The 25,567-nt window shown below is 40.6% G+C and overlaps 1 protein-coding gene across 1 annotated transcript in view; it reads right to left on the bottom strand.

The window, feature by feature from the left end:
• Window positions 1–25,567, bottom strand: part of NTRK2 (neurotrophic receptor tyrosine kinase 2) — a 383,752-nt gene that overhangs the window by 340,091 nt on the left and 18,094 nt on the right. Inside the window, 4 exon segments of the mRNA XM_032634641.1 lie at window positions 6,506–6,660; window positions 9,400–9,468; window positions 13,879–13,950; window positions 14,065–14,139. Of these exon segments, the coding sequence (XP_032490532.1) occupies window positions 6,506–6,660; window positions 9,400–9,468; window positions 13,879–13,950; window positions 14,065–14,139 (371 nt within the window).

The following is a 25,567-nucleotide window of genomic DNA, read 5'->3' as shown; positions in this document are numbered from 1 at the left end:
ATTATAGTGGAAACCAAAAGTAAATCTTAAAAATAAATCATTAAAATCAGTTTACCTCAAGGAAACAGGCCTCTCCTCCTGGGCACCTGTGAACCGACCTTTCCCAACATAAATAATATTTTGTCAATGTGTTGTAAGGAGGCTCTACACTAAAAGTTTGAAGGTTGGAAAAATGGAAAACTGAAATTGTCATTATAAATAAAGAAACCAAAGGCAAAGCTGATTTCAATCCATGGGACCATTAAGAGTGTTTTATATAGTAACTACACTCAACCCTCAACTGAATTACCATCTTATCTTCACTGTGGGGCTAGCATGTTCTACGGTAGCTAGTTACCAGTAATGGGTTGAGGGATTGTTTTGATTTGACCCAAAAGAATACTGCCTTTTAAATATATTTGTTGTCTGCTTAGAACAGAGCATATCATCCACTATTAACACTTCCTGAAGAAACTCTCTTCCAGAGATTTAAATCATAATTATAGTACAAAGAAATTAAAGTATAAAGTACACTGTTCTTTAATAATGCCATCCAGCCAGGGGAAAAGATTGAAAGCTTTGTACTGCAAACCTAACTACTGAAGATCAACCAAATGTACAGGAATTGAGTACAAGAATTTAGAATATACAATGTTATAAATAATGTCATTGAAAAACACTAAAAGAAGTAGCAGGAACACTTTTATCTGGAGTGATAAATCAGCACAATCTGGAAAAATAACTATTCTTCACTAACACTTGTGTAATTCAGTTTCTGTCTTCAGAACCACTGCTCATAGCACCCCTTTTTTTCTGATTAATGTGGAAATTTTACATGAATATGTTTTGTTGCCTGGTAATTAACAAAGCTTTTCTAAGGTTAAAAAGGACCTGGTGGAGAAACAGACCACAACATGTTTCACAGCATGAATAAATTTACAGTAATTCACAGCAGGAGGGGCTGTTAGAAAAATATTGTGAGACATTTTGACTGTGCTGTTAATGGGATCGGGAATGGCGCAGTTAAACTTCCCAGCCCCGCCTACCATGCTTGCTCAATCGCTAACGGCAGAGGAAAAAGAAGAAAGGAGATTCTTTCAAAATGCAATGATGACAGACATTTCAAAGGGAACTACGAAGTGCTAAAATACGGAATAATTTGGCTAGAATAATATAAATGTTTCAGTTATTTTTACTTAACTGAAATATCTGCACCGTCACATCAAAAATCTGTTTCAATCTGATCATTAATATAATGTGGATCATGCATTTATTAATTGATCAATTCAGCAAACATTAATCAAATGACTGTTATGTTCAGGGGATACATCAGGCACCATGGAGGAGACATTTTTGCTTATAAAATGTAGAGAATTTGTTCATCATATAATGCTTACATGATGAAATACTAAAAGAGGAATTTTTTAAAGAAAGCCCACCTCATAAAGGAATGAAATCCCAATAGCTCTTTTTTATGGAAATTAAAATATTACCAGTTGCAAACCAAATGCAATGGCCGTAGTTACTGGCAAATTGTTGGATTTACAGTGGTGAAATACACAAGACCATATTCTTATGAGTTACTTTTTGAGTTAGCTAACAAGCTTCATAAAGAAAAAAAAAAAAGTGGAAGTACGATGAACTCCGTGAATCTGTGACTTAAACACAACAGGTATATTTTAAAAGTTTGCTGAGGGTGAGACCTAAAAGAAAAGCCAACTGACCATGAATCCATGTTTTAAACAAGACATCTAACTTGAAGACTTGGGGATATTATCCAACTTCTCCAACATGGAATTTCAGAGACAGAATTTAAATTCAACAATGTAGCATAATTTACTGCTCAATCTGCCTAACTTCTCTTAAAGAACCAAAGTTGGGAAACCATCAAGAGGAAAATTAATACATGACTAAGACCCAAACTGAAGGCTCCCCCTCTCATCTCAAACCTCTAGAAATTATGTTCATTTTTTTAAAAAATCCAGAACCATGTTGGAAAATCAGAAGGTATACTGTTGGTGGATAAGAACAATGAGAAACTCCTGAACAAGAGAAAGTGGGGAAGTTAAGTGAAAGAAAAACAGCACAGTTCCCAACAGACACCTGAGTATGTGCCACACCAAACAGGGAAGCTGCTGGGCTGACCTGAGACCAGGGGTGGACGGCAGGGCAGAGTGGGGCCTCCCCTCCACTAAGCCACCGGGTCACTGGTTAAGAAAACAAGTAGAAGCACAGAGGAATAAACTTTCCACATCCTACCTTTGCCCTCCCACCTCAGGCACAGCATCCAACAACTGCTGCAGCTGCCCCCAAGTAGAAGCAATGAGGGTGGGAAGTTTACAGGAGAAAGTCAGTCATGCTAGGTACCCTAGAGATATGGTGAACCCCAGTATGGAAAAGCATATTTCAGTCACTAAAAAAAAAAAAGTCGGGCTTCCCTGGTGGTGCAGTGGTTGAGAGTCCGCCTGCCGATGCAGGGGACGCGGGTTCGTGTCCCGGTCCGGGAAGATCCCACATGCCGCGGAGCGGCTGGGCCCGTGAGCCATGGCCGCTGAGCCTGCGCGTCCGGAGCCTGTGCTCCACAACGGGAGAGGCCACAACAGTGAGAGGCCCGCATACCGTAAAAAAAAAAAAAAAAAAAGTCACTAGAGATTTCAGAAATTAAAAATCAACTGGCAGAAGGGAAAATTCAGTAGCTGGAGAAATAGCTGAAAGGCAAAGTAGTGAGTAAACAATTCTCCCATTATGCAGCACAAAAGGACAAGCAGATGGAAAGTATTACAGGAAGGGTGAGAGGTATGGAGAGAGGAGCCTGAAGTGTAAATAACCATCTAAATAAATTAGAAAATTCTTCCAGAACTGAAGATGTGAACACTCATATTGAAAAGGTTCACTGCATGTCAAACAAAATAAAATTTTAAGCATGCACACATGCCTAGTTACAGTGTAGTAAAATTTAAGAATAACATGGATAAGAAGAAAATCCTAAAAGCTTCTAGAGAAAAAGAAAAGCATAGGTTACCTATCAAGAAATAAGCATCAGACTGGCCTCGGGCTTCTCATCAGCAACAATGAACACACGGAGAACGTGGTATAATATCTGCAAAATTCTAAGAGGAAGTTATCTGGAGTCTAGAATTTTACACTCAGCCAATTCCAATGAGAAGAAAAAATACAGGCTGATTTTGCACTGGGCAAGAACGTGAAGTTTATTTTTTTAATTTCTCTGAAAGAAATATCAGAAGATATACTCCAGCCAAAAGAAAAACCACTCCAAGAGGAAGCAGTGGAATACAAAAATCAATGATATACAAAGAAAGAGTAAATCCTCAAAAACATCAAGTAACAGTCTAAAAATAAAATCTCATTACTTGAATTAGCTCTATGTGTATTAAATAAATTTAATTAATTAATTTTAAAAAGTAAATAAAATCTCAGATGATAACAATCAGAGAAGGGAGGAGAAAGTAAAGGGAAGTAAAAGTATCTTTTCTCATCTTGTTGGGGGTTCTTTCTAGATACTTACAGAAAATATGTTTAAATATGTGTGGTAAATATTTTGGCACTGGGCTTCCCTGGTGGCACAGTGGTTGAGAATCTGCCTGCTAATGCAGGGGACACGGGTTCGAGCCCTGGTCTGGGAGGATCCCACATGCCGTGGAGCAACTAGGCCCGTGAGCCACAACTACTGAGCCTGTGCGTCTGGAGCCTGTGCTCCGCAACAAGAGGCCGCGACAGTGAGAGGCCCGTGCACTGCGATGAAGAGTGGCCCCCGCTTGCTACAACTAGAGATAGCCCTCGCACAGAAACGAAGACCCAACACGGCAAAAATAAAAATAAAATTAATAAACTCCTACCCCCATCTTCTTAAAAAAAAAAAATTTTGGCACTGTATATTTACAAACAGAGAAACATAATTTATAACTTTCAAACAATTAAGAAAAAATAAAACAAAGAACACTGTCAGTGGAAGAAAAGGAAGGAAAAGGAATAACCTTGTAGAAAAATAGACAAAAGGTATAAATAGGCCATTCAAGGAAGAATAATCACGATGTCTAATAAACATAGAAGATACTCAATAGCAACCAGGAAAGTGCAAACTAAAAAGCAATGACATACCGTGTTTTAGAGATACAAAAAATAAGAAGTTTGCTAATATCAAGGTATACTTTGCTGGGGTGGCTATAAATTGGTACAACCACTTTTTAATGTGCAAACCATATTAACCAAAAATTCTGCTTCCCGCTATGTACTCTAGAAAAAACTTTGCATCCATATGTATGCATAAGGAGGCTGGTTGAAACACTTTTGTAGTAAAATGGGAAATGCCCATCAATATGGAAGATTTAACATAATCAAGATATATTCTACCGTGAGTAACACACAATGATTAAAAAGATAGGATAGATCGATGGCTTCTGACCTGAAATGGTCACAAACAAGTAAAGATAAGCTTTATGTGTAAATGTAGGAAATTATTTTTGCAACAAAATGTATCAGTAGTATATGTGCAATTATAAATAAGTAAAAAACACTGGGAAAGAAAATAAAAATTAGCAGAGAAAGAACAAGACAGTTTAAGAACACAAAAAAGTAAGTCTATCAGTTCACCTTTTCTAATGATGCTTTCTGAAAAGCATTGCTGACCCTGAAATTACCATAAATGTAATCATTCAATCCTAATCAATCAAACACACGCCCTCTGACAGCGGATTCAAAGCCTCACTCTCATACACACAATTCATTGACAAATTCATAGGAAACAAATTTTAAAACACTGAAAATTGACAAAGTGGTCAGGAAAAATTAGAACCAGTTCACTCCTACCCCTCCCCTGCTCCAGTCACAGCGGTCTATCAACAGCACATTAGGTGGGTACATTACAGGAATGCTGCCAAGACAATATGGCCAAAAATTAAAATTAAAAAAAAAGAGAATTGGTTTCAGGCAAGGGCAAAGCAGACGTCTATTAAGAGGCCTTTTGTGAAATCAGAGCAGGAGTCAGATGCTTTCTCTTTTTTCCTCTCAGTGGTTGCTGAAACAATGTGGCCACACAGCCATGGGGATCTGGGAGCTGGCCAAGCAGCCAGGTGACTCAACATTGAATTTCTTGTCCCTCTGGGCAATTTCTCTCAGCGGTACAAATTTATACCAGAACAGAGAACAGTTATCCTCTTATCAATCAGGAAAAGATAGATATTAAAAATTTTTTTTTAATATTGGCTAATAATGAAAGTCGAGGGAAGCTGACAAGGGAACAAAGCTTAATTCCCCCATTATGAAACCAAAGGGCTCTCATTACAACAAAAATCTGTGGGAAGAGTAACTGTTGTCTTCTAAGACCCTGTAGGGGAAGAAACAAACACTTATCACTCCTTTATTACACTCTCATTAAAAATGAGCAGCAGCTAGGGGGGCTTCCCTGGTGGCGCAGTGGTTGAGAGTCCGCCTGCCGATGCAGGGGACACGGGTTCATGCCCCGGTCCAGGAGGATCCCACATGCCGCGGACCGGCTAGGCCCATGAGCCATGGCCGCTGAGCCTGCGCGTCCGGAGCCTGTGCTCTGCAACGGGAGAGGCCACAACAGTGAGAGACCCGCGTACCGTAAAAAAAAAAAAAGAGCAGCAGCTATATTTCCCTTAAATAAAAATTGACTCCAAACAACAGGATCCTCTGAAAACAAAGACCTGGAAGTTTATGATTAATATACAGATTCCTCTCAGGCAAGAACCAGGTGCTATGTGGCTTTCTGCTGTGTCACCAGCCACTAGGCAAGAAGATCACATTTAATTGTTAACTGATTAACTGGTTGACTGATTAAAATTTCAACTCAGGAATAATATGCATATGTGGGTACTGCAGAGGCATGTCCCAAGAGCCCTTAGCAGTAAAATCCTAACCAGAACACTTGGATTTTCCCTTCTTGTAAACACACTGGCATTCACAGAGCTGTAATTTTATCATATGATACCCTTTTAAATTCTGGAGATTGTAAACCCAGAAATGGGGGAAAGCAAGTCAAAGGGCAGATTTGTGGTGCCCCATCAAGATACACTGACATCCGGCAACAACACAAGTGTAAGGGAATGCTCTGGATTGAACTGCATGTTCTTGTGCTGCCAGGACACTTTATCCCCCTGAGATCCTTCCTCTGCATGGCCTAGATGCCAACCAAGTATATACGTGGCCAGTGAAGTACCACACTCTCAGCCAATACTTTTTGGATGGATAGTTGGATGGATGAACAAACGAACAAAGAAACAAAGGAATAAACAGTGTATTTTTTTCTCTGTGCACTTTAAAGTCAACCATTCAGAATTAATATTCTACTGGCAAAGAACACTCAGCAAAGTTGCTCCCAGCTGATTTCTCAACACTGCACACGAAAGTGGCCCAACTCAGTGGAGACATCAACAGCATAACATATAAAATCCAGGTAGTCGTAACCTTCCCAGACTCTCTACCACACCAAGGCAATTAGAATAATTAATAGCAAGTAGAACTTATTGATTTAAAAGTAAATTACCACAATGGGATATCTGCAGGTTTGCCAGGGAAATATTCTTGCTGTTTTCATCGAGGCAGTACAAGTCCTGAGTTTCTGGACTGGGTTTAGTCTCCTGAAGAGTCTTAATCCACATAATGTCACAGGAGCATGTAAATGGGTTGCCCACCAGGATCCTACATGGAACAAAAATGAAATCCAATCAGCCTTCTCTTTTTCAGTTTTAGCTACAGAAGTGTTTATGAAGCACTAACAGCATTATGAATTTCTTCTAGCTGGCTATCTTTGGAAGTCACACCCATCTTTATAGCATAACGGTACTTATTATTCATTCATTTGCCTGATACTTACTGATCTTCTGCTATGTGCAAACACCCCTGTAGAGGCTAAAGGATGCAAAGTGATGTGAGACCTTTCGGACCCATAGGGAAACAAGGTAGGAACAGAAATAACTATAATATAGGATAGAAAAAGATGTCTCAAAAGATGGGGGAAAATAAGATACCATAACAAATTTATCACAGATATTATACAGTTATGAAGATCTTAAGTGAAGAAGCCAACGTTAAGTTTTCGGGAACACTAACATACTTATGTCTAACCAGGCTAGAAATTCAAGTGTTATCACTTAATAAGTTCGAACTTCAGTAGAGGGCGGAGCAATTTCATCTGAACTGAAAACGAGACTGTGAATACAAGGCTAAGACTAAAGTGTGAGAGCCAGGAGGGTGCACTCCCAGCTTTCCAAATGACACAACCACAGTTCAGTTTGACTGATGCAAGAAAGTTGGAGTGAATGTGAGAGACAGAACCTGGAAGGGAGCTCTCAGACCTCCTTCACACACACACACACACACACACACACACACACACACACACACACACACCAAGCTCAGGGTTTCTGAGAGCAAGTGCAACCAAGGTCCAGACTGAGCTACTTAGCCCATTGTGGGAGGGTCTGCAAAGAGAAAGTCACTATTCAGCCATGCTGCCTGGACTCCTGTGGCCTGTGATTGGTCAAGGAGGAAGTAGTCAAGAGGAAAATAAAAACCACAAGAAAAAAAATCTTTAAATGCTTATTTATAACACTCAGTGGCCTGTTTAAAATGACTTCCATTTATGGCAATGAGCCTTTAAATGAGGCCATTTAAAATCATTACATAGGCTCTGCCTGGCATTAACCACAATACTTAAGATTTCCATGAGGACAGGATCTGGGCTTTGCAACATCATTTACTCCTGTGGTTTTCTGGTTGGGTTCTAACAATCTCAGGGAATCCCTGGAGACTTTTCCAGGAGTTTCCTTGGAGAAAATGTGGTCCTGGCAGACTCATTTAATTTGTGTCTGCTTGATTGCCTCCAAATATCCCTCCAACACCAAAATAAGAGTTGAGACTACTAGGTATGGAATATAATGCAGATGATATCCACAATGTTTAAACCCCAACTAATCCAAGAGGTTTCCTGGTGTTCTGAGTCCATGAAAAACTAAGAAATCTTTTTTAAAAGCAGGTATGACTGAACCCACAGAAGAGATAAAGAAGCAAAGGGATCTTGAGCTACAAAGACAGCAACGTTCGTCTGACCACACAGCACGGGCAGACAGCTGGCTTCTTCCTCTCACACACCGTACAAACTCCTTTTGCAGGGATTGTTAGAGCATGTTGTACTTAATTTGTTCAGGCTTCTACCGCTCCCCCTGGATAGCAGAGTCCTGGAGTACAGATACCGTTCTCCTTATATCCCTATAGCCTCGTGCCACGTTAGTTTGATTTGCAACAGGTACACAATTAACATTTGTTGAATGAATTAATTAAATATGCTGCAGGGGTGGTATTGAGACACGTGAATTTGAAATCAGAACTCTAATTTTTAACCCATCAAGAAAATTCTCTGCAATGATGCTCAGAATTTTTACACTGAGTAGCCTATTTATTGCACATAACTTCCTTAAGTTTTTTATGCGTATCCCTGGGTCAGAAAGCCAGCGCTTCAACTCCCTGAATTAAGTCTCTCCCAAAAGAATTGCCACCATGTAACTCTCATGACTACCTATTAACTTGTTATCGCACTACTAGTGGCATCTTCTAATCTGCACGATTTCCTTGTGAATAGGGGTGGACCCTACAACTCAGGCAACAGATAGTTTTAGCAAAAGCTATTGCCTGGTATTCAAAGGCCTTGTCCATCTGGGCCCACCTCTGACACACAGAGCCTGTGCTTTAAGGTTCTTTGGGTACCTGACCCATAGGAATGTCAACAGTTTATATTTGCTTCACGGTGATAACACAAGAATTAAGCACACTTGGAAATGCTGGCTATTAGTAATTGATACATTTCAATATCTTCCCTATCATTTTTCAGCAAAGGGGATTTGGGGATAAGGATAAATCCTGAATGCAGTGGCAGACCTAGAAGGAAATCTCACAAGGATGGTTGGGTAGGGAGAGGACTGCCTCTCTTCAAATGTTCACTAAGGGAGCGCAGGCACTGTCGTCGGGGTATAAACTGAGGAGTTTTGCCCATTGCTGTTTCTCCTTGAATGGGTTTGCTTTCCATTAGTGCCTGGACAGAACAAGGACCAAACAGATGCTATGAGACATGTTGCCGCCTTTTTCACACAAAACCCTCATCTTTTTCTCATTTTCCCTCCTTTAGAAAACAAGTCTTTTATGTAAAAACAACATTTAAACTCATTATAAATGATATATTACTACTGAGATTTCCTTTTTTTTTTACTGCTGAATCATGTTTTCATGGAGGAATAAAAGAACAAATGACCAAAATTTAAGAAATCATTTTTCATGAGTTTTGATATAAAAATAGACCTGCAGCATCACTTATTTTAAAAATTACGTGATTACACTTTCCTTTGGAAATTTTTTCCCCAAATGCCATACAAAATCATTACTTACAGCTCAGACAAGTCAAGGTGACGAAAATGTTTCCTAGACAGTACCGTCAGTTTATTTCTGGTAAAATTGCTGAAAGGAATCAAAAACATTAAATGTGAATTACAAGTGTACATTTCAGGAATAAAGTATTCAAATAGAGTTTTTTTCAAAATATAATTTTATGTGATCATGGTTCATGCAGTACTTTAGATCCAGTAATCTCTTTCTTTCACCTAGAGTAGTAACTTAGTTTTCCCTGCCTCTCCTATAATTCTTGCTTGAGAGTGGGGTTGAGGGGGCATAATTTTCGTAATGGTTATTTTGAATCTCTTTTTTACCCAAAATTTTCTTTTTCATATTCAGAGACAAGTTATATACCTCCTAGAGATATCTGATCTACTGAACAATTAATAGGGAAATTAAATTAAACTAAGTTAAATTTAAACCATAAACTCACTAGGGGAAAAGATACTTTAAAACTAAAAAGCATCATGAATATTTTGAAATTACACGACACACAAAACTCTGAATATTAACTGAATTTAACTCATCCTAATAGGAAAGATAACACCTATTGATTGATAAACTCTGCTGAGATTGTTTATATATGACTTCCAAATAACTAGATAAATTCATGATGAGAATAACAACAAAATATCAGATAAAAATATGCCAAATTTTATCTGGAAATATTCTAGCAACATATCATTTTAAGATGTGGACCAACCAGATAATGAAAAGATGTCCTATTTGTGACTGAAAAATAATAATGAATTTACTGATGTGTTCCAAATATGTAGTTTTATTCAAGGGAATGGGAGTTTCGGTTTCCAATGATCAGTGCCATGAGACCTTGAGCTGGGAAATTCAGACCCTTAATCCTGGCAGCTGACTCGCTCTGTGAATTTGTTTACCGGTCAAATTTATTTAAAGCGTGTGCAGTGCTTGGTCCTCTAGACGTGTGTTTCATGAGTCACATGAATGTAAAACAAACATCAAACTTTACAAAACAGCTGAGCCCTCAACAGTTTGCCATGAGCCTTTCAGTATCTGATTCCCGTTCAGGAAGGTGAGCACCGGTCTGAGAGTCAGGTAAATACGGGAAATCTGCGGAGACAGCAATCCTGGCCTCACTGAGGCTAGTCTATTGCGTCTGTCTCACCAAATCGTGGGCTGAAGTCTGCTGGTCTGTCTGGCCAGTCTCTTTCACAGAGGGGTTAAAGACCAGGGGGAGCTAGTACATGAACTAAGACTAGTCAGCTGATGGATAAAGAAAATGCCACTTTAGCATCTCATAAATGAAGAAGGCACACGGCCACTCCCAGCTTAATTCTATATTGAGATTTCCTCTCATCCAAACCCCCATCTACAAGAGGGTGCCCTCTTCCTTCTACGCTGGCATCTTCTCTCCTCACACTGAGTGTAAAGTGCTCACCCACGTGAAAAAATAATCCAGCGGGAAGTTGTAAAATGTGCCCACATAAATCTTTTCTTTTGGAACGTGAATTAAGAATGGGTTTCAATGCAGTATAATACACTGACAAGTCACTCTGCCTGTCTTCACCAGAGCCTGTGAGGCACAAATGTTTTCATCTCCATCAGAAATCCCCATCCTTCTGAAGGAAAAAAAAAACAAAAACAGAAACAAAAACCCTATTCTTCCTCCCAAGAAGAAAGAGGAGCGAGGAGGCAAAGAAAGAGGACACACTCATTGTCAAGGTTCCGGGTCGGCTAGCAAGGCCGGCACCAGGGCAGCTGCCCTGTCAGGCTGCTAGCAGCACAGCCCAGAGCAGGGTTACACGCCAAAGAACAAGATGAGTTTTATGAACCATACTTATTATTGGGTCCAAAAGCCAAATGGGAGGAGGAGGGAAGGAAAAAAAATCAACAATCCTCTTACTGTTTGATTATAGAACTTTTGCAAAGGAGCTAATTAGCACCTCTGCAAAGTCCCTGGAAAACACAAATACTAGCTTTTCTCACAGTTTCTGGGTTCTCAGGGGCCGGGCAGGAATTAAAGGCACCAAGAAATAAACTCAGGGACCAGTCCTAGGGGCTCTGGACAGTCAGCATGGGATGCTAAATATGCACAGGTTAGGGGAGGAATGATGAAAGTGACAGACAGGATCCAGTCTGAATTCCGCTAAAACCCAAAGTGAAATAGATGCTCTTGTGTACATTTTTATTTTATTGGAGAAACTCAGAGAGATAATCATCATATCCCAAGGGTACAGAGAAACAGCCTCTCATACACATTTCTTTATCAGCTCCCTTGCAGCCATGGTGCTGATGTTCAACTAAAGATGCCGTTTACTACGTGCGGAAATCAGGGAGAACATGCCAGCACCTTCAGTCATAAGCAGGAGTTGAGACCCAGGTCTGGAAAGGCAGACAACTGACTTCATTTCCTCCTCCTTGCCATTCCCTAGAGCCAACTGCTTAATTTAATTTCTATTTTGGCGATTAGGAGGCTCTTTCATCACGTGAATATCTGAAGCTTACTGACATTGTAACTTCTTTCTAACTGTCTGAATATTAGCCTGACTTCCTACTGCCTTACCATTTGACAATGGCTACAAATATTAGTAATTTTTGCGGTTTGATCAGTAACTGGGCTTCCCAACTGTTGGCTTTTAAAGAAGCTGTATAAGATACGTCCACCTCCTTGGTTTCCTATTTTCAAATGACACCTCTTTGGGAGACTGGGACTAATATTTGGCTTTATGTAAGTATGTACAGCACACAGAATACCATTAAAATTATTCTACCGTAAATCAGCCTGAAAAAAATACAAAAGGTGGCTTTGGTTTTCATATAAATAACTTGGAACAAGGAAAGTAGGGAAAATATAAGAGGCATAGCAAAGTCATAAAAAGGTCTATTTCTAAAACAATTAACCATAGCCCACTATATAGATCACTACGTTAGGGGAAGTGATGTAGTAAAACAACCAGTAAAACGTGGTCGTTGAGTAATTCAGGTCTGCAGTCAGCAGTAATGAAAATACGAGAATGTAACCACTGAGGTCATTAATTACACTTAAGTGATTACATTAGAGCATTTTGCCTTTTTCTTGTGTCCAACTTCTCTCTTGTTTATGCTAGCAAGGCCTACGCAAGACATCAGAATTTGTGCAGGCAAACCAACTACGGAGATGTTGCCCAAAAGCCTCTACATGAAATGTGTTAATAAAGGTCCTTGGAGTTTTGTCACCTTTTTGCCAAAAGTTTTATATCTTAATTCTACTGACTTTATTTTTAAATTGACTTCCTCATTAATGCCACCTATGAAATATGAAGTCATTGTACTGGCTTGATGAAATTAAGGTTTTTCATAAGATCAACAAATCTCCATAGAGTGTCCAGGCAATCTGCTCGAAGAGAACGACTTCTTTTACAAACTAGCCTGGAAATCAGTCAGGGAACAGTTCTCCCCAAGAAAAAGAAAGAGGACAAATGTTACAAGAAGGGCTGATTCTCTCATTATATGGAAAACACACTTTATTTTCTGTCCTCTTACTAAAAGAACATAGCCAGGAGTGAGCCCTGAGTCTGCCACTTTCCATCTGTGGACCTGAGTCTGATTTTGCACTTATGAAATGGGAATCAAGAAGATCCTCCCTACCAACTGTCAGAAAAATCAAGTGAGATCAACCACGTGAGAGTTCTGTATGTAGATCGTAGTCTATGAAACACATAAGGTATTTTTGCAGAGCATCTGCAAAGCACAAAAGGGCCAATGAATGCAGGCAACCTTCCTGCCACAGAAGTTCCTACTGAAAACTCGGGGTGGAGGGCGCCCATCAGAGCTTAAGGGTGATCCTCTGTTTCATGAAGAAACGTCTCAGGAAGGCCACACCTTATTGACCAAGTGCCATCATCTAAGAAGGTTTAGCAGCAAACAACCTAAGAGCTCCCACTGTCCATATTTCCATTTGACTTCAGTTGATATCACCCTGACTTCGGTGGAAGCATTTCCTATTGTTACAGTTGCCTGAACCTCTGGCATGTTCCATGATTGAGTTTTCTCCACTTCCATCAATCATGACACATAGCTTTTGGGAAAAGAAGGTTCAAAAGAGGATCTGTTGGGGGAGGAAGAGCATTAGCAATTTTTAGTTCCCTAAAAAGGCCAAGGCCAAGTCAGTTTCTTTCAATTCCACTAGTTTGATGTCTTCCAGGGAACATGTCATGATTCCAAGGAAAAGAATCAAGGACGCTGTACCAGGACATAGTTTTCACATCAGACTCCTTGCTGTTGGCCTATTGCTCTGTCCAAGATGGAAATGGCCCAGAAATTCATGAAAGGGAGTAAGCAGGCTGTTCTAAGTACCCCTCTACAGCTATTCAGAAATCAAAGCTAATGCTTCCAAGCTATTGTCAAAGCTACACTAACTTTTTAAAAGGAGGTTTAGAGCTGGAGAAGAAGGAAAAATAAACAGAGGGGGAAAATATTGAATAAGCTAGGTCCTGGGAAGCAAAAGAATCAACCTTTACTTACATGTGCTGTAAGTTGTTGTTTTTCAGAAATGCTTTATGAGCTACAAATTTCAATCCGGAATCCACAATGGTCCTAAGAAAACACATAATTGCATGTATGTTAGAGCTAACAGACGACTGTCCCTCTGACGGTAACAGAGCATAAGAAAAAGTTCTGAGATAAGGTATGCAAGCCCTGAGTACTCACAGGTTTTTCAGTCCCACATAAGCTTCAATATCATCTTCGTTGATGATTTCTAATCTTTTCTGATTTGCAATGTAACTGCAAAAAAAGCAGAGAGTGCAAACTAGTAACTCAGAATTCAGGCAGTCCATAAAAAAATGGGTAATTTCCGTCCAACCTCACCAGGCTGCTCAAGGCAATCCCTCCCCGCCCACCTAGCCCCACCATTTATTTTAAATACAGCAAGGGGAGCAAAGCCGAATGAGACTGAGGAGAAACCATGGTTGAGCAGGTTTCACTGTCAATGACAGGATCACCAGGTTTCATTTTTTTCTTAAACTTTTATTATTCTTTCAACTAACAAGTTCAGTTTGCCCCTCCACTCAAGGTATCCCCTGTGTATAGAGGTGAAAATAACTTGGAAATGCATCCACTACCTCTCAAAAGCATTTCACCCTTATGGTGACAGCCACAGGGAGGCTGGCATCACCACACAGAGGACAAAACACATCTTTCCTCACATTCCAAGAGAAGCAGTCACTCCCTCCTTTTACCTCCTGAAACACTGAAGAAGATCCCCTCCCCCTTTCTCTCTCTCCCTCCCTCCCTTCGTTCCAACTCTCTCTTTTCCTGGCCCAGGATTCCCTCGTTCTGCTTTTGTCAGTAATAAAACCAAATTTCCCTTTCAGGAACCACATCTCACAAACCCCACATTGCCCTAGTGCGCTCTCTATAGAAATCTCCTCTTCCCCGTTCACCAAACCCTCAAATACAGGAGTAAACTGGTAACTCTGGCTGCATGGAGAGTTCCATCCCCTGGATCATGAGGACTGGCTTAGAAATGTGCCTGTGACCTCAACTAGATTAATGAGAAGCTTCCCTTAAATTAAAACATGAATGCCATGACAGAGTCTCTCTTTGCTTCTATGAGAAATATTTCTGGCACAAGGAAAGAGACTGTCCAAGTGTGAAGTCAGCACACAGGAGGAAAGAGAGCTAAGAGATATAAAGAGAGACAGAACCCTGAAAATGTTACTTGAGCTTTGGGATCCAATCATCTCTGAGGTTAGCTGTCACTAACAGAAGCTTGATCTGAACTTCTGTCACTTGCAACCAATAAAATCCCTGGTAACACAAACACAAAGCTATCAAACCTACTACATGGAATTTCCCTGTGCTACAGTTATCTGAGTATCTGTCTATTCACTTTTCTTGATCACGACCTCTTTTCGAAGACAGCTGGATCCTGCTTTATAATTCTTAACATGCACCACAGCATATAGCAAAGAACCTTGCACAATGTAGGTCTTCAAGGATGATGGATGGATGGATGGATGGATGGATGGATGGATGGATGGATGGGCAACACTTGGAGTTCCAAAGGCACTCCAGGAAGTTGTATTAGGATGGACTTTCCCCTTTCTTTTTTTTTTTTTTTGTGGCACGCAGGCCTCTCACCGCTGTGGCCTCTCCTGTCGCGGAGCACAGGCTCCAGACGCGCAGGCCCAGTGGCCATGGCTCACGGGCCCAGCCGCTCCACGGCATGCAGGATCCTCCCAGACAGGGGCATGAACCCGCATCCCCTGCATCGGCAGGCGGACTCCCAACCACTGCACCACCTGGGAAGCCCGGATTTTCCCCTTTCTTTTTCAAAAAATTTAAGATACATAACATTCCAATTAAGACACTGAAAACAAATATGTAGTTCTACTGTTAACAACATGAATTAAAATGAAAACAATAGTAACCAATGAGGGAGGAGATACAGCATCTACAGATTCCTTCCACCCAATCCAAAAGAAGGAAAAAAAAATAGATGTCAAAATACATGGTAAGTATTGGGGCACCCATTTTTAGAAAATATATTTTAGAAATAAAGCAAAATAAGTAAATGCTCTGTGGGAACAAAATTACACCAAAGATAAATAATTTTAAAAGGACCCACATAAACATTGCCCCTGTTACATAAAAAAACAACAACGTCCAAGATAGAAGGGCATCTTCTGCTCAAAGATCTTGGTTCTCAAACAACCATTTTCAACGTTAAGAGTTTTTACGAAATGTTTCAAAATTATCACACATTTTCCCAAGATTTTCAATCCACTAACATTTCCAGTAGAAACCACAGTGACCTCCCTCTTCTAAATTGTCTCCCAATAAGAACTGCATTCAAGAGGGCCCTACATTGTAATGCTTTTTTTCATGCAACTGGCAGAAAAAAGGACAAATAACGTTGGCAAGGTTTCCTCTGGGGTCACAACCAGAATTCCCGAGAAGCTTGTTCACTGCTTACAGCTGCGCTAGCATGGTGGCTGTCACTGTTCTGAAACTGTCTGAGAGATTTTCCAGCTCTCTTTGCTGGCTCATCACTGCATCCTCCATGCTTATGACAGGGGCCTGACACTCAGGAGGTATTTAGTCAATGTCTGTGGCACAAGGCATTTATTTTTAACTTTTTACTTAGCTATTTATGCCCTTTATTTTATTGGTATTTCATTTTTGTCAGATTTTTAATTTATAAACTCTCTAATTGTATTCAATAAAATACAGCGAGCTAACATAAATAAAAATGAAAGGCATAATAGAAAGAAGAGCCAGGGCAGAGACATCAGTGGAGCTAGGAATTGGGTTTAAAATGCTGGGAAAGGGCCACAAGCATAATTCTAAGCTTTCCAGTGACCACTGCCCCTGAAAAGAAGGAAAGGGGGATACATTTAGCCAGTGGTAACTTCACCGTGTTCATGAGGTGAAAATAAGTCAGATATTAAGCAAAGCGTACCTGTTCTTGAATCTAAGACCAGACAGGAGATTTTGTTGAAAACCATCAAAAGAACCATGTGAAAGTATTAAAAATGGTCATTAAAGAATGTTCTTCCACTGTGAAGGCAGGGATGCCCTGGATAAAGAATGAATTTTTCTCCTGGTCAAAATGGAAAAAAGCAACAGAAGAGCTGGATTAAAAGGTCAGCGATTGCCCCTCTAGATGCCAAGAATTCCCTTTCATAAGTTACCATCTGCAGAAAGGCCCACAACATAGCCGTGGGCTATAAATTGCTCATGAAATCTACCCCTTAAGAAACGCTCCTTAGACACCATTAAGTGAGGACTCATAGGGTTAGAATGGGAGCCAGTAAAGTTAATAACAAACAATTCACAAAGGAGAAGCCTCAACGGCCCAGGAACATATGAAAATCTGCTCACCCCTCAAGGAATATGAAATGCAAACCAAAGTCACATGGACTTACCATTCCTCTGCCACTAGCTGGACAGAATGTTTAAAATCTGACAATATTAAAGCATTGCTAAGGATGTGGGGTATTTCTCTTATATTGTTGGAGGGAGTCTAAATTGGCACAAGCACTTTGAAGAGTAATTTGCCAGCATCTTGGAAAATTATACATCACACGCTTTACAGAGTCCAGCAATTCCATTTCTAGGTTTTCACCTGAGAGAAATGCTCACTCCTGCACACAAGGAGACATATACAAGAACATTCATGGTAACACAGTCGGAATAAAAATCTGGCTGCGTGGAGAGTATCCATCAGTTAAGAAAGAGAATAAAATGAGGCGTGTTAAATAACTACGGTAGATTGAACCAGATCTTTATATCTGAGCAGAAAGAAATAGTCGTGCTAAGTGAGAAAGAAAAATAAGCAAAATTTCAAACTGATATGTACATATCATATAAAACAATTGATGTGAACTTTTAAAAAGACAGAAAACAATACCACATAGTGTTCATAGTCAAGGATAGTTGTAAAGTACAAAAGGAAGATTGCAAGGAAAGTCACCTTGGGAAAGGAGATGGATCTGCATCAGGGATAAAGAAACTTAAACTGTTAAACTGTTTTATTAAACTACTAAACTATTTCTTTTCTTAAAAGAGAAAAGCCTTTGTAACAAAAAAGACAAAAATGTTAAAGTGTCAGTTCTGAATATATGCACCTGAAGTTATTGTTATATCATTACATTTTTATGAATTTCTTAAATGTATGAAGAAAAAAGAAAGAAGGAAGGAAGGAGGGAAGGGAGGGAGGAAGGGGGGAAAGAAAGAGGGAGAGCCAAAAAAAAGTCGCAAAGGAAAAGACCACAGCGAAGGTGGACCCCAGGGCTTCTCAGTTACTAGGTGACCAAATACACCAGGGCTCAAGTCCTTGGTTTCTTGGACCACCCAAAAGCAAACAGTCTAAAAACCTTCTGATCCCTGCCCCAGAGCCCCTGGATGGGACCAAGAAGACTAAGGAGCATGCTGGGCCGCCCCCTACTGGTGACTTCCACGTGCCTCCAGAAGGACCTTGGCAACACCAGGTCTTTCGAGCTCTGCCATCTCATCACTGCCAGTGATCAGAAAAGCAGCAGCTGCAGAGACCAACCCAGGGTTAGGAAGGAGAGAGCAAAGGCCAGGCCAGGACAGACAGCTGAAAGATGTGTGGACAGGCAATGCGGTAGGCTCTCCCCCAGAAAACTGTTCCCTGTCACTCCAGTCAAAGTGCTGGCCAACTCTGAGGGGTCTTTACTAAGTCAAGCTTTGCTTAATAGAATCCCCAAGAAGGGTCCCACTCCCACTGAAGCAGTGGAAAGGACAAGCATTTTGGTACAGACCTTTCTCTCCATGACAGCCCCTAACTCCTCTGACCCAAGCCCACCGATCATCTGGAAAGCTTAGGCCCCAGGGGCTTTAAGGCACAAGCCCTCCCCCTAGAGCCCATGCCCCAGCGCTCACATGAGTTCAGCCAAGCTTTCGAGCTTCTGCCCTTCCAAGCTTAAGAGTTGCTCTCCCTTACTTCCTTGGCCTCCAGGTCCCTCAGGCCCACCCCTCCATCCACAATCTGTGTGGAATCATTCTCGGCCTTCGACCATCCTGTTTTGCCCAAATATGCCTTCTTCCTTTCTAAAAGCCATCTATAGTACTCTTTCTTGGGCCTCACATTATGAGGGTTGTTTTTTATTGTTGTTGTTTACTTTTACTACATCCCAAGACTACTGTCTTCTGCCCTTAAAGTTGGAACTTCTCAATGAATTCACCTAAAACTCTTCTGGGTCCCCACAATATCTGAGATGCTGCTTGATTCACAGGCAACATCAAAAAGCCTTTTTCCAATCAAAACATTTTTATTCCATCAGTTGGCAAGCATTTCTTTAGCATTTATTCTCCTCCTTAACTTTATAATTAAGAATTGGAGGGGATGGAGGTACTCTTTGTACCCACCATTGTATTTTTGTACTAATATACCTAACTCTCCTGCTGAACTGTTAACTCCTCAGATGGAAGAGTGTTATTCATCAAACTGCACGTCCACTTCCGAACACAGAGCTGATGCTCATAGAACACTGGCTGACTTAAAGCAATCAATCTGACCCACAGATCCTCCACTGGAGTTTTTGTTATCTCACTGGAAAGACCAGACATATACACACTATAGACACTAAATGAAGATTGTGGTAATAGAACATAACTTCATTTCTCACATAGAAAACAAGGAAAAAAAGTAACGACCATAACAGAGGAAGACAGCCAATTCTGAAAGCAAAATTTGTCCTATCTAGAAAGCAAATTTAGATCACAAGCATACAACACAGTCAAACCAAACACTCATTTATTTTTCGTAAATGATGAAAACTAATTGCCCTCGGAATATGAGCATTCATTTGCCATCTCAGTTTCAGAAATGTTAAGGCTAGAAAGAATCTTCAGATCCAGCTCTTCTTGACCTTGAGGGGTTGATGCTCCTGAAGGTCAGTGCTCACTGCCACGGTATTTGTTGAGCAAAAGAGAGAAGTTTCCAAGCAGAGGTCAAGTACGTGCACTGCGAGGGTGCAGTGGAAGGAATTACAAGATATCACTGGGCAGTGAAGGCTTCCATGAGGTCAGGCTTTGAAGGGTGCCCAGAAAGTCAACAGATAAAAAATGTGAACATAAGCAAAGTCCACACTATTTGCCATTTTATTTTGTGTTGTCACCAAAGCGTTTCCATTCTCAACATGACATCCAGGGCCTTCATTATGACATTTTCTTGAGGGTAAAGAATTTCCTTTCCTTAGGCTTACCAAAAAGCCCGTAGGTGGCTTTTTGGGGAAAAAAAAGAACAGATAATTTTAGGAAAAATTCGTGGAAACATTTTTGAATTACAGGTTCCTAGAAAGGATACTCATCTCATTTGAAAAGATTTCACATTGGCTTGAACAACCTATCAAATAATTCCTCCGGGCAATCTTTCCAAGTAACAAAGAGTGGTTTCTAATGCATCTTTTCTTCCTGTGTATTAGCTTAACAGCAGGCTCGCTCCAAAGTAAAATTTCCCTTTACCTTAGACTTTATTACCTGACCTGTAGGTTGACGATATATCAAAAAGAAATGGAAAGAGCCGTGAGTATTTCTAATGGTCGCCCTTCAAAATGGAATTGCTTCCCACTACCCTGGCTACCCTCACCTCACCCCCACCACATAAATAAATAATTAAGCTAATAAAAGTAGATAGAACTCAAATGTCACAAGAGATTGTGATACATGCTCAGGCTTACAGCCATGGAGTGAGGCATTTCAGCTCTGACAGGATCCTCTCTGCCATAAGATTTCCGTCACGGGGAAGAGAATAATCCATTTTTTAAAATGTGCCCTTGTTCCCTGAGTCCGTAACCAGGTAGCTTCAGTTGCTCAGCAAAATGCTAAGAAAGAGTTTTGAAAAGCAGTCCCTGATGGGCCAAAGCAGGATTCAAAAGAAGAATCTCTCAATCTATCCCTCCATTCCTAAGAGAGGGTCCACCACCCCACCTGTGACAACGTGAATGCAGAGAACACCAAATAAGTGGGCTCAGAACCTGAATTCCAGCACCAGCCTACTAGCACAGGCTGGTTAGCTGCAGCACTTCCATCTTCTTTTTGGCCACGGGAATAGAAGTAGCCCCAGTAATTTCCTTTTAGAGAGTGCTGTGTGCCAGGCACTGAGGTACCCAGGGGGTGTCTCCCTTAATCCGACAAAGCTACCAGGAGAGCACTATGATTGCTTCCACTTTTTGGAAGAGGGAACTGAGGCCCAACCTTGCTAGGTCATATCCCCAGGATTACATAACTGCCAAAACAGGATTTGAACCCAAATCTACCTGCCTCTGAATTCTGAGCTCATACCCACTCTACCGCCCCACCAGGACCATGGACTTATGAGTCCTGCACCTACAATGAAGAATACTTTCTAACATTTCTGCAAAATGCATCCTGACAAATAATCACAGCCTGAAAACAATAGTCAATGAAAAGGAATGAGGACATTTTACAGGTTGCTCTCTTGTGTTATACCTACAGAGGTAACAGGAAATAAATAAAATATCTTCTCAGATCCTTACACAATGCCAAGCTCTGAGAACTGCAGCTCCCCACAATGCCAAGCTCTGAGAACCGCAGCTTCCTAGAATAGCCTAAATTCCTTGGGAACTTAAGAATTCAAGTGCCTGTGGAGAGGGTGTGGACAAAACGGAACCCTCCTACACTGTTGGGGAAAATGTAAATTGGTGCAGCCACTATGGAAAAGAGTATGGAGGTTCCTTAAAAAACTAAAAATACAGCTCCCATATGATCCTGCAATCCCACTTCTGGGCATACATCCAGAAAAGACAAAAGATCTAATTCCGAAAGATACATGCACCCCAATGTTCATAGTGGCACTATTTACAACAGCCAAGACATGGAAACAACCTAAGTGTCCATCGACAGATGAATGGATAAAGAAGATGTTTTATAATACAAATGATGTACTGTACATACAAAACAGAAACAGACTCATAGACACAGAAGACAAACTTATGGTTACCAAAAGGGAATGGGGGGAGGGATAAATTGGGAGTAGGGGATTAACAGATACACACTACCATATATAAAATAGATAAACAACAGGAATTTGCTGTATAGCACAGGGAACTATACTCAATATCTTGTAAGAAACTATAATGGAAAAGAATCGGAAAAAAAGAATATACGTATATACATACATATATATATATATAACCAAATCACTTTGCTGTACATCTGAAACAAAATATTGTAAATCAACTATACTTCAATTAAAAAAAAAAAAAGAATTCAAGTGCCTGGAAAATAATAAGCGGTGTAAAGTGAGGGATAAACACACTCCACTAGCTTACCTCTTCCCAGTTATGTGACCTTGGGCAAGTCCCTACACCTCGGTTTCCTCGTCTTAAAATGGGGTAGGAACAGTACCTGCCTCAGGGAGTTGCTGGAACAATAAGAGAACTGCCCTAGCCCGTATGAGGACCACAGTCACTGTTGATTATTAACAGCAAGCAGCAGACTGGGGTTCAGGGACTGGCTTGGTCACTAACTAGCTGGTGAACTGAATCTCAGCCTGCCTCCAGGGCCCACGGGCATGGAACAGGAAACCTGGCCTGGAGAATGTCTCAGTTCCCATCAGCACTCAAATTATAAGAAAACTTCTGCAACATATTATGAAGAAAAAATTACACACTGAGTTTCTCTCTGAGTATTTATATAGCATCTTTCTCATCCACCTCTCTCAATGAGGTGGTGCCCAAAAAGAAACACTGCAATTTGTGACCAGAAAAATTAACTATGAAAAAACCCTTACAGTTGGCTTTCTACCTAAAACGTATCAGTCTCCAGCAGAAAAAATGTAAGTTTAATTTGACTTAACTAAATAATAGCCTCCATGAAAATTTAGGATTTGACCCCAGCCTACAAATAATGTGACGTGTAAACCTTATACTGGAGGGTGAGCAGGGTGTCAATATATTTAAAATTAATAAATTTTCTTTTTAGCTGCTAACTTTTCAAAATGGGAAGATTTCCCGCTTTAAAAATCTGAATTTCCACATTCTCTTAAGAAGCCAGAAGGTCCTCCAAACTGGACTAGCATTTCTTCCTGGCAACAGTCAGGGCGAGCTGAGTAACATTGCTCCTGGGGGTCTGCGACACATTTCCAGTTGGTCACATTCTGACCTCAGCTCTTTCACTGGCTCATAGAAAGATTTTTATGACACCTGATCTAATTCTTGCTTGTAATTTCCTCTGAGACTTCAATGCTCCGACCCTTCTCCTACATTGGTATGTCATCTGCACGCACAGAGATCCCTAACAGAGATCCCTAAATGAGTTTGCTCAGATAAAATGACACAAAGACCACAATAAAAATACCTCCTTTTCTTAAAGAAGTGGTCCAAGAATTTCATCTCCCGATGCTGTAATTATAAAACTCATACAATGCAGGATCTTAGTTGCCCATCCCCTCATACCCTTTACTGAGCCAGGCTTTGCTAGAAGCTGGACTGCAGATGATATGAAGTTGTCCCCTGTTCCAGAACCTTTAGAAGCTTCCTCTGTTTAGAAACAAACTAAAACTGACACAGACATAGCCAAGTATAATTTTATACTTGGTACAATGGTACAGAATCCCCAAGAGGAGCAAGGGATGTGTTTTTCCTGACAAAAAATTGTTTTCCTTCCCACTAATTTATTTAATATTTTACAATAGGTTTCAGATCTTTCGATAGATCATAGTAACTTGCCATAGCAAATGGAAAGACAATTAACTAAACGTGTACCATGGCATGGTTTCGCCATATCAGATGAAGAACCCAGGACAGAAATGGTCCTGATACAGCACTGCCATCAAGAAAGAGGCTTAAGTGATGTTTGAGCCAAAATTTTATTTTGGACAGGTGTACTCTAACATCAGTCAATATGAAACCACCAGAAATATGAGTCAGCTCACTGGGTCCCTCGGGGTACAGTCTGCAGCTAATTTATCCTGGCAGGCCCACAAGGGGCCATCCCTCTCAAGGCTGGGGGCACCCCGGGAGCCTGAGAGGGCTTTTCCTCTGGCTGGGAAGCCGTCTGGTCACACCTGCTCCTAACAGCTTCTAGGCTAAAACCATCTCTGCTGTGCTCTGTGGGTGGATCTCTGCCGTCTCAATCAAGCATCTGTCCACATTCCGAGGCAGTCATAGCGCTACTTCCCCAGGCAAGCCTGGATCTGCAGCCTGCTGGTACCCCCACATCTCATCTCGTCCGCAGACAGGGTGGCTTCCACCTGGATGGGCACACAAGCCAGGCTGCTTGGTCTTTGTAAAAGGATGTCAGCCCCACCATCTGCTTGTCTGGCTTCCAAAGAGAATGGATCTGGCTTCAACCAGGAACAGAAATTAACATATTCCAGCTCTGGTCAGAGGGGACAACTTCATATCATCTGCAGTCCAGCTTCTAGCAAAGCCTGGCTCAGCAAAGGGTATGAGGGGATGGGCAACTAAGATCCTGCATTGTATGAGTTTTATAATTACAGCATCGGGAGATGAAATTCTTGGACCACGTTAGCGTCCTTGCAGAATTGTCATCCTTGTCACTTCCCCCAACTTTCACTGACTTTCTCAGTAAGAAGAAAATGAAATCTACTTTCTGCATTTTTCATAAAAGCTGTGAATTACATCACTCATATTCTCTGCAAAAGAAACTCTTTTCAGAACAGAGTGCCAAACAAAGCTATGTTCCTGTGGAATTAGTAGGCATTCTCCTCCTTAATAATGAGCTTCTCTTTTCACTGCCAGGAAGTTGAGGACAAATGGTGTGCTCAATTACAGCAACTATGTCAACGGTCAGAGTTAGTTGGAGTTCTTGTCTCTTTTTTTTTTCTCACTCCTCCCTCTCATTTTTACCTTATTAACCTCATTGTGTAAAATAATTATCAGCAGTTATTCAAATACTAATGATAAATTGATTAACTGTGACATTTCTATACTCGTCCAATACAAATTATATGGCCATTACGATCAATATACTGGTATGATAGCATCATCTTACAGCTGTTTTCAAGAAATGAATTGGAAAACCATATTATCCACGATTTTTGTGTGTTTCAAAGTGAGTGTTTATAAAAAGTGAAATCTTGCAACTCCAATCGAACACAAAATTATCTTTTTTCCAAAAAAGTTTTTTCCTCTTTTCCCATTATTTCAGGTCAGTCAACGTTTCGTTGATGAAAAGCGAAGAAAAACTTCCAATGATTAGCCCAGGACTTAAGAATTCTAAGAAGCATTCAAGTCAGCACAAATCACAGCAGAACACACTTTTGAAAGCTCTTGGCCTCCAATCGGGCCAAATCATTCCATAGCAAGAGAATTTTTGGAACTAATATTTCTGCTCCAACTTCAGGATAGATCAAGCATGGCACAGGGAAAAATGAGCATCAGGCATAATGTCAAGAAAAGAGAATGATTCAAGCAGTAAAATTTTAGGATCTCTTCGAAGGTCTATTTTGATTTTGACACAATTTCTCGGCCCACATGGATAGGCTGTGGGACTAAGGAGAGTGATAGCATGTGAGGAACAATTCCAAGTTCATCTTCACTGGTTTCCCTTCACGTGTTAACCTTTAGTCGCTTTTATAGAAGGTTAGAGATTATTTTCTTTGGAGTTAAACTACAAAGATATTGGTGGAAAGGGATCCCAGTCATAAGTGGTCATGTAAGGCCACAATAAAGGGAAGCTATTTTACAGAAAGGAA

This window comes from Phocoena sinus, chromosome 6, assembly GCF_008692025.1.
Source record: "Phocoena sinus isolate mPhoSin1 chromosome 6, mPhoSin1.pri, whole genome shotgun sequence".
Lineage (NCBI taxonomy): Eukaryota > Metazoa > Chordata > Mammalia > Artiodactyla > Phocoenidae > Phocoena > Phocoena sinus.
The sequence above is the reverse complement of the archived record's forward strand: the minus strand, read 5'-3'. Positions and strand labels throughout refer to the sequence as shown.